We start from the raw sequence: 10016 nt of genomic DNA, 5'->3' as shown, positions 1-10016 counted from the left end.
GAAACTCTTTATAATCTGGAGCGTGGGATCTGGATCGGATGGGCCGGGCGGACGGACCGCGGTTTGACACCCGCAGAGCCATTCCCCAACTGAACACGCTCCCCCCCTCCCAGGGTCCAGGGTTTCTTCAGAGTTGAGACCCAGAGCAAGCAGCAGGGGCCCTACGCCCGTCGACGTGGGTGTCACGTGCTCCAGCGCCCGGCACGGCGGTCCCATATTCCCCATCCCATGCACACGCATACACATTACCAACAACCGTCAACCCCATCGTCCGGAGAAACCCAATTCACTACTACTCCAACTGAACTGGCTAGTTTCGCCATCCGCCTCTCGCAAGTCGCAATCGGCTCCCACGACCACGGACACAGGCCGGGTGGCGTCCCCTTGCCTTGCTCCCGCCCGCGAAGCAAGAACAGCAACACGAGAACGGTGGTTCTTCGCGCTTCGGCCTTTGGCTGGCTTGGCTGGGATGGACGGGGTCAGGAACATAGTCAGGAAACAGGACGCAGCCAGCAGGCCGGGCCCAGGAGCAACAGCAGCTCCTGCACTGCCTCGCTGCGTAATGTCACGTACCCATCTCGAACTCAACAGGGGGGGTGCTCATTTCAGTATTTCACGGTGCAAGCAGCGTAGGAATATCTCGTTTTCGCTCCAGCGCGCGTGAAGTCCTGAAGGCGTACGTTTGTGTGTCCGTTTGCAGGAACGAGGAGTGTTCCTCCGCGTACACAGTCTGTACGAGGTGCTAGCACTTTTTTTTTTTAAGCAGCGAGGTGCTAGAATTTTGCAGGAGTAGTAGACCCCTGAGCTTTTTTATTCGTGCCGTCCGCGGGCAAATTCAGGGCCGGGCTTGGGCAGCTACGTTCACTCACCTACATGGTTAATTCTGTGGGTGTGTTTGTAACTTGAGGATCATGAATGACTGATTGTTATAGCTAGTACTAGATTGCCTTGGGTTCGTACGACCGAAAACCTCTAATGGAACCCAAGAACCCTGATTTTTCAAGAACTCAAAATTGACATTTTGAAAGTTATAAAAAAAATCCTGAAAAGAAATCTGGACGAGAACATACGAATCGATCTGTGGCACTCATCTGTAAAAATTTGTTGAGAGAGATAATGTTCTCTTATGGACTACATGAAGAAAACAAATTGTACACATAGTGTGTATAAAAAGCTATATATATATATACATGTGCAAAGTTTATCAGAAATGTCATTTCTGATTTATTTATTTTCAAAAAATTGTGCTGTAATGAGCCTAAGGTCTAAAGGTCCGCCTCCATCTCCCCTTGCATCACTGTCTAATGGACATTGTGCTTGTATGTTGAAGATGAGTAATAACTGGAGTCTTTCTAGCTAGCCGATGAAACTTTGTACTAGCATCCGTCTATCCCCTCTTACAACACTACCGAGGGAGCTAGTCGGTGTGTTCCTATCTGAATTATGAGCAATTGTTGTGTTCTAGCTAGCCGATGAAAAATGCAGATAGATAAGAGTCTGTATAGAACTATGGACTCGTCCTATGCAGTGTCATGGTAGCATACCTCTATCTCCCCTTGCATCAGCGCTGACGGAGACAGTGTGTTTGTATCTAGAGAAAGAGTATGCAATGAGTTATGACGATGACAGCGGTGTAGCTAAATCAGAGTTTCAGTGGAGGGTGGGTTTTGTCCTATATAGTGTCATGGTAGACTCGAAACTTAGTAGTCCAAGCGTATGGAAATGACCAATTGTGGTTGCACGGTGGGTTAAGAATTCGCCGGATGTAAATGTATTGTCTCGCATTCTGACTTCTATTTGGTCATAATTTATAATAATGATTTGATTGTTACTCGGCTATTATTGACGACACGACAGATATAACAGTTCCAATGGGGGCGCCGTTTGAGGAACGCTACTTCTGCGGCTGAGGAGCTTGGTCGGCGGCTGGGCACATGCTAGGCTGGCTCTGATTTGCATCGCCGTTGTCAGGCCTGGCAAGTTCAATGCGTCATTTTCTGTCCGATCTTGAGGATGGGTTGTGGAAGACGGTGACGAGCTGATTCTGGAGCGTGCGCATACGACACACTTTGGGAATTAGCTAATTGGCCAATTGAACCTTGGTGGTCCCCGAATTTCAATGTTGGGTGGTGATATGCGGTCAGAGCATATGGCCCTGATACTTGCGTCACCCTTCATCAGGCTTTAGGTATAGCTTGGTGGCTCTCGGGTGTTTGATTGATGAATTTGATTTGCCATGCTTGTTAATAAATCAATAAAAAATGATAGTGTGCATCTTTTCGGAAAAATGACAGTTTCAATGGGGGTCAAGAAAAAACAAATGACATGCTATTTTTAACAAAATAACATTTGCCAAGTCGGTGAAAAACGTTAACTATGTTGTCTGTTTTAGAATTCTCGTAACTGGTAACGATTGATAAAATATGGTTTGCACGTTTCTTTATTGTTGTTGTGTAGTGATACCGAGATTTTGCTATAGCCGGTGGCAGATGCATGACAGCAGGTTATGTGCTTAGATTTGCCCATAGCTGGCATAATTAGTAAAATTTGTTCTAGACATTTCATATATGTCATCTCAAGAAAAGATTTATGTCGTAATCACTATTTTGCATGTTATGACCTTTGAGACTTACCATGGTTGGTAACAATTGATAAGAATGATTTACACGTTTCTTAACTCTCTAATGACACTTATGGAATCCTTTTATCTAGGGTCAGGTAAAACTGCAGTTGTATAGCAATTTTGAGATTGGCTATAGCTGCTTGCAGATGTATTATGCTCTATTAAGTTTTTTCAAATTTGCCATAGCTAGCAATAATTCATAAAAATGGTCTTAACCTGTCACACATCTCAAATATGTCAAACAAAATTTGATGTTGCCTAATTTGAGATTTGCTATAGTTGGTGGCAACATTTGATAACAAAACGTATCTGTACATTTCACATGTGAAATATACACGTACGGGAGGGTCAAGCAAAAAAGTTGATTTCAAAATTACAATAGCCGGAGAATATGTGTTAATTTATGTGTTACTGGTTTGAGATTTGCTATGTTTGCTAACAATTGATAATAATGGTTACAGGTTTCTTGACTAACCAAATGACAGACCAAATCAAGGGTCAAGCATAAACTGTTGCTTCTTTATGGCATTGAGTTGCTCTAGCCTGTGAGGCAAAACATGTTCGATGGTTTCGACGTTTGCCATAGCTGGGTTTATTCTATCTGTGGGCTGAGAATTGATAGAAGTGATTTACTGCACATTATCTTTTTCCTACCGAAATTAAATGACACACGCTCCTACTTGACCGCCGCTTATAAATTGAGGATCAAGCGCCAACAAAATCAAATCGATATATAGCTGATATAGCTGATGACAGTATTGATCGGTAAAGAGCGGCGCGCGACAGATGTACGAGCCTGGTTACCACGTGTCATGGGATGATGCAGGATGACAGCTCAAATGATCAAAGGTCAAACAAGAACCGCCGTCGTTGCGTGCTTGATCCAGCGGCCCCGTCATTAATCCTCGACGTCACCCAGGAGATGTATGTAGAATACAGCTGCAACTGATTTCAATACGGTGGTGCCGTCATTGATCTATCTATCCCCAAGATCGATCCTTGGAAATTTCCTCCTTTTTTCTGGTGGCTAATTAGGCGATTAATGAGGTTTTCTCTCTTGTCCCGGTCTCCGGCGCGGGGCCTTTTTAATCCCCCCTTATCGCCCTGCCTTGGCTTCCATTCCCATCCTTAGCTGTTGTTTTCAGAGCGTCCATTTGACCTGAGACCCCCTTCCCCCGTCCGTCTCCCAGCTAAAGCCAGGGGCTTAGGCAATAGTGGTAACCTTTGTCAAGGCCAGTGACACTCGGGCCATGGACGTCAAGTACAAGCCGGTGGCGTTCCCCAACGGGTCCGCGAAGAAGCCAGTGAAGCCGGCGGCGGCGGCGGTGGCCATGGCGCCCCCGCCGCCATCGTCTCAGGTGGTGACGTACCAGGACTGCCTGAGGAACCACGCGGCCAATCTGGGCGCGCACGCCGTCGACGGCTGCAGGGAGTTCCTGCCGACTCCGGAGAACAACCCGGCCGACCCCTGGTCGCTCAAGTGCGCGGCGTGCGGCTGCCACAGGAACTTCCACCGCAGGGTGCTCGTGGAGGATTCCCCGCCGCCGCTGCCGCAGCAGCGCCGCGGGGAGGAGGAGACGCCCGTGGAGCGGCTCCCCGGGGTCGACTCTGACTCCGACTCCGACGGCTCCGGCTCCGGGTACGACGACGAGCGCTCCATGTCCCCTCCCCCGCCGACCCAGCAGCATCAGCCGCCCGTGGCGCACAACCCGGCGCCAGTGGCGCAGCAACCGCCGGCGCCGCCGGGGGCGTACTTCAGCCCGGCGCTAGCGCCCGCGCCGCACATGCTGCTCTCCCTCAACTCCTCCAGCGCGCCGGGGGCCGCGCAGCAGAGGCTCCCGGTCTCGCCGGTGGCGGCGGCCCAGATGGTCCCTGCAGGCCCAGTCCCGGCCCAGCACCTCGGGGCGATGCCGATGATGCCGGCGCAGAGGAAGCGGTTCCGGACCAAGTTCACCCTGGAGCAGAAGAAGCGGATGCAGGAGCTGTCGGAGCGGCTCGGGTGGCGCCTCCAGAAGCGGGACGAGGCCATCGTCGACGACCGCTGCCGCGACATCGGCGTCAGCAAGGGCGTCTTCAAGGTCTGGATGCACAATAACAAGCACAACTACCTCGGCGGCCACAGCGCCCGCCGCAGCGCGTCCGCCTCCTCTGCCGTCGCCACCACCACCACCGCCTCTGGAGCCGACGCTGCCGCCGCCCCGCCACCACCGTTCAATCCCTCCGAAGCCCCCGCCGCCACCGGCTTCAACATGAACGGCACCGGCGGCCACCCAGTGAACGGAGGAGCTTCTTCATCGCAGTCGGCGTAAACTAGAGAGAGAGAGAATAGGGCAGGCCGGGAGAGAAGAGAAGGAAAGAACAAACAAGGAGTACTCGTAGCTTCCAGTGATCATTCCATTTCGTTTCTTTATTTAGTAGTATTTCGATCGATCCATCCATGTGAGAAATTAACCCCAAGAAAACGAGGGGCCGCGTGCTGTCTAGAAATCTAAGCTCCCCCTCCCTCCCCCCTGTATGATCTTGGGATCCGACGAGGAATGTAATTTAGGATTAATTAGATTATCCCCATCTCAAAAGTGGCACCTTTCTTGGTTTGTTATTGTCGCTGCCTGTAAGTTGAGCAGACCTGCGGTAGCTGTAGGCGAGGGTTCTCTTCCTCCCAGTAGACTTTTAGGATCTCATGCTCACGTACTGTGAAGAATTCTTGACACAGAATGGAAGCAGCCTCCTGTCTCTCATTAGCACTGTTCTCCCATTAATTAATTGGGATTTGCCTGTACTTGTGGTTGCGCTTTACGACTAGAATAATCCGCCTTTGCGCGGCTAAACCCCATCATTAGGTGATTAGGACTTAGGAGCCGCATTTTGAAGTGTACTTGCAGATAAATTAAACAACAAAATCCAAGCCATTGTCTTCTTCGCACGCTTGCCATCAGTAACTACTCGGTATAGAATTGTCTCCCTCTCTCTCCCTAGGCCTTCTTCTCCCAAACCAGTCCCGTTCAGGCATCCCCACCATTGGAGAGAGAAAAAAAAAAGCCTTTTGCATCACACAGCCAAGCCATGAACTCAACGCGACACGGCCAAAAAGCGCACCCAGATAGCCATCAACTCGATCGTGCGGTTAGGGGGGGATGACGAGATGGGGTTGGGGCCGGCCGGGCCAGGGCCGGGTAGTAGTACTCAGGTACGCATGCAATGCAAAGCATGCAAGGAGAGAGCAATTAGGCAGGAAGGAAGCGCTAGGTGCTTTGTCCTAACAACGTCTTAAGGGAAAGAAGCAAAAAAAAAAAGGAGGACGAGTGAACGGAGGTAGTACTACCGTGTTACTGTAGGCGGTGACGGGAGGGAGCGATGCTTTTTGTCGTGCCGCTGGGGGCGCCCTTGAAAAGCTGATGGCTGACATGCCAAATCATGCAGTTGCGCTCGTGATGGCATTTAGCGTTGGCATGGCCGGCGGCCTGACAGACAGAGCGAGCAGGTTCAGAGGAGAAAAAAAAGAGTTGCCTTTATTTTCGTTTTTTTTCTTCTTCTTCTTCTTTGCTTTTCCCTCCTCCTTTCTTGCTCTGTCTGTCTTCTGATAAAGAGTGATGATCTCGTCTCTCTTCCTTCCCTGCCCAATTCCCGAAGGATGCAATCGATGGGATCTCTTCCGACCCGCGGCCGCCAGCTGCAGCTTAAAACCTAGCCCATGATTTGCTTGCGCAGGTGGTGTGCCCCCGCCCGTGCCACTCCTCTTCTTTCTTTTTGGTTCTTTCTGCGGAAAAACATTCCCAGCTCCTTATGTTGCTTCGGTCGGGGCTTGCACATTTTCTGCCGGAGCGATCCCTACCCGCTGGTCCATGTTGGTAGTTCAAAATTACTTCCTCCCATTCTAAATTGTTGTCGAAATATTACACGTATCTAACGTTTTTTAGAATAGATACATCCATATTTAGATAAATTTGAGTCAAGAATATAGAATCAGATGGAGTAGTCCCTAACCTGAGCAGGGTGCAACAAGTCAGAGTTTTTGTATGACCATGTGCACCGGTTTTCTTTTAAGATATTAAACCATCTTGTGCCGCTAAAACAAGGCCTATATACATTGCTTCAGACTCAAAGACCCCTCTTGTCAAATAAAAATAAACTAGCAAAAGAACCCGTGCGTTCCTATGAAATAACGAAAAATTGTATCAAAACGTCAAATTAAATGTTGATGTGTTTTATGAGCACATATGTATATAGCGATTATGATATGTCTATTTTCGTAGGCTATACTCTGGTCTCTTTCTCTTTTTCACATGTCTTATTTCTATATTTCTCCTTGACATGCTCTCCTATTAGTCCTACTCCATACTTTATTTCTCAAATCTCTTCTCCCAATTTCTCACTCTCCCTCTGACTATCCTCTCCATCCACCTTGAGTGCAAACTCCTCCTCTCCTCGTCCCAATTCATCCCGCCACCGAACATCACGCCGCAATGCGCGCCCCCCCGCTTGTGCGCACCGCCTCTACCCGTCGATGCCCGTCGCCCGTCCACTCCCGCGCGCCGTCTCCTCCCACTTGCCGCCAAGTACGCCTGTGCGCCACCTGCCTGCGCCCTCTAGCAGCCTTGTCAGCCCGTTCTCCGTGCCCGCGCGCCGGCCACTGGTCGCCGCGCGCCACTGCCCGTCCGGAGGGCCACCGATGGCTCGCGCCGACGCGGTCCCTGTTGCCTTGCGCGAGGCCACCGCCATCCCAGCCTCAGGCTCATCCCATCGCCGTCCAAGTCCCACCGGTGAGCCACTAGAGGCACGAGCCGGTGGAGGCGGTGGTCGGAGCGCGCGACGGAGGCGTGGGTCCGCAGCCGCCTGCCGCACACGGACTCCGCCGACACGCACGAGCTGGTGGAGGCGACCAAGAGCGATGGCGGGCCGGACGAGATCCGGATCGGGCGGGGGTGGGGGTGAGATTCATAGGAGAGGAGGAGGAGCGAGGAGGGCTCTGTTGGTTTCTTTTTTTTGGCGGTACGTGTTTTTTCTGCGCTTGAGGACTGTGGGAGCCGGGATTAAAAGACATGTGAGGACAGCAGTGGCAGATTCATAATTTCGGTGAAGTGACGTACCGCGACCATATCATCACTACCAATTCTAATTTAATATATTGGCATAGATAATAAAATGCTCCCATGTTTCATAATTCTTGTCTCAATTTTGCTAAAAAATGGACAAGAATTATGAAACAGAGGAAGTATTTGACATTTTGACCACGCTTTTGTTCATATTTGCATTTGCAATATAAGGTAGTAAGCAGCATTGCAAGTTTGCGACGACATTATTCGGAATAGGAAGGAACGACATGATTCTATCCGCGGTTATTTACTAAATTTACATAGCTATTGTAGCACATTTGACTAAAATTTTGATGGCTCCAATAGTCAAATTTCTCAATGTTGGGTATCCAACTCCTTTATCATCTCCAGCTCGTCCATCTTTGCCGAGGGCCGCGACATGGTTTGTAATTGGATAATTTGAGAACATGGATAATTGAAAGACTTGTTTAAGGTGTGACATGGAGACGATGCGATGACGCCTTCGGAGATGCAAGGTGAGGGGGCGGTGGGTAGTTCTTCATAGAAGTATAAGAGAGGGTTTTGTATGATTGAAACCGCTAAATTTGGTTGATCCAAAGATTAGGACTTCTATCCTATTCTTTGTACTTTGGGGCAATAATCTGAAAGTACTAAATTGAGAAATTAAAATAACCTAAAATCTATCAACCGTGTGATGGTTCAGAAGAGTGTTTCCCAACATGACAATGTATAGTGCCATTGGTTTACTTGTGCGCGACTACCGTAAGAGAGAGTGATCATGCGGTAGTTGCGTCTTAAAAGAGAAAGGTTATGATCCTTCTTTTCTCTAAACTCAAACTACTAAGCCGACAAACTAATTTATTTTCTGACTATGCAAGGCTCAAATGCCCACAGAGCTCAACCGAAACCCGTGCCTGAAATATAGAACCAATTAACGAGCGACATGACTATACATGGAATGTGATTGAGCAGAGTGATAATATCATTAAGGAATAAGGATGTAAGTGGAATCCTGCATATATCCTGTTTCCAGACCGATCTCTAAATTTTTACTTAAAAAAATTAAGCAAACTTTTTGAACTAGCAAGTCAAATAAACATGATAAAAAAATCCGCTCACATCCCTAATTGTCACGATTAGGCCAACATTCTTCGACTCTTAATAGGGAGTAGTAGAGAATAAACTTAGGGTGCTTTTATACACAACTAGTGGAGTATACTTGGCAGCCTATATTCTAGTATTAGCAAGGAAAAGATACGGAGGTGTGTTATGGTTATTACTCCATGTTATTTGCCGTAACATGTTTAATCCATCTTATGGACGACCATTACGAAGTGTATAAACAATGTGACCCATCTTGTTAAAACTGATTCAAAATATTGTTCAATCAGATACGGTGATGCCTCTTTAAGGGGAACTCATCATAAGGATGCTCCTCGCGATCATGCTTTATCTTGTGATGGTGATGGGCATGCAAGGTCTTGAAAGATTTGGTTGCTGGGTTGTTGGGGTTCATGTGATGGCAAACCCTAGCAAATAATCTAATCTAAGCGCTGCCTCAGCTTCTTGCATGATGCGTTGCCAGCCTAGATCCGTCTCCCCCTATGCTGATCTTCCTTTGGATAGGTTCCCGAAATGTGCATTGGTTAATTTAATCAAAGGATGTCCCCACTAGTGGAAGGTGTCCTCCCAGGTAAGGAGCGCGATAGTCGGTTAAAATACCTGAGATTATAGTAATGGAGGTGTGGTAGCATGGCGATGGCTGCAACCATGTGGATGCCTATTTTTTTTCGTTGTTCTTTTTTTATTACTAATGGCCCATGGAGTATGGACGGTGTGTTCTTTTCTTTTTATTGTTGTATTGTGGCTGATATTTGGTTTATATCCGAGACTGTGGCACACTATACATTACAGAATCGATTACACGTCAGCCATGCACACATCTATTATTTTATATACTAAAAGCAACACGATGAGTATCGATGTTAGCTTCCACGTTGATCAACATCACCCCAATTGTTTCTAACCGTTGGATCTTATACTTATCTATCAAGATTTAATGAGAAGTTATATTTCTATTTAAAGTCCACGTACGTAGGCTCACGGCCCAATAGGGATTAGTATGTTTCTAATAGGACTCACGGTTATTCTAAAAAAGACTCACGATTATTCCGAAAAAAATGGGACTCACGATTACTCAAATACTCCATCTCATTGGTAAAGCTTGCCGTGTGTTAAGAAAACTCATCGGAGGGTTCGATTGTGAAGCTGAACGTGTGCATGATAGTTGCTTGTTTAAAGATGCATGTTTTTTTTTCACGATGGAACCATGAGTTGTG

At 48.0% G+C, this 10016-nt stretch overlaps 1 protein-coding gene across 1 annotated transcript; it reads left to right on the top strand.

Annotated features, from left to right (window-relative positions):
* The first annotated feature begins 3742 nt into the window (after window positions 1–3742).
* On the top strand, window positions 3743–5361 carry LOC100825855 (zinc-finger homeodomain protein 9). Its single transcript, XM_003576479.4, has one exon. The coding sequence runs from the start codon at window positions 3874–3876 to the stop codon at window positions 4930–4932; it is 1059 nt and encodes a 352-aa protein (XP_003576527.1). The 5' UTR covers window positions 3743–3873; the 3' UTR covers window positions 4933–5361.
* The last annotated feature ends 4655 nt before the right edge of the window (window positions 5362–10016 follow it).

This window comes from Brachypodium distachyon, chromosome 4, assembly GCF_000005505.3.
Source record: "Brachypodium distachyon strain Bd21 chromosome 4, Brachypodium_distachyon_v3.0, whole genome shotgun sequence".
NCBI classification, from domain to species: domain Eukaryota; kingdom Viridiplantae; phylum Streptophyta; class Magnoliopsida; order Poales; family Poaceae; genus Brachypodium; species Brachypodium distachyon.
The sequence above is the reverse complement of the archived record's forward strand: the minus strand, read 5'-3'. Positions and strand labels throughout refer to the sequence as shown.

What these genes read in the sequence shown, in the direction of transcription:
- LOC100825855 (XM_003576479.4), top strand. Translation starts at nt 3,874, where the DNA reads ATGGACGTCAAGTACAAGCCGGTGGCGTTCCCCAACGGGTCCGCGAAG.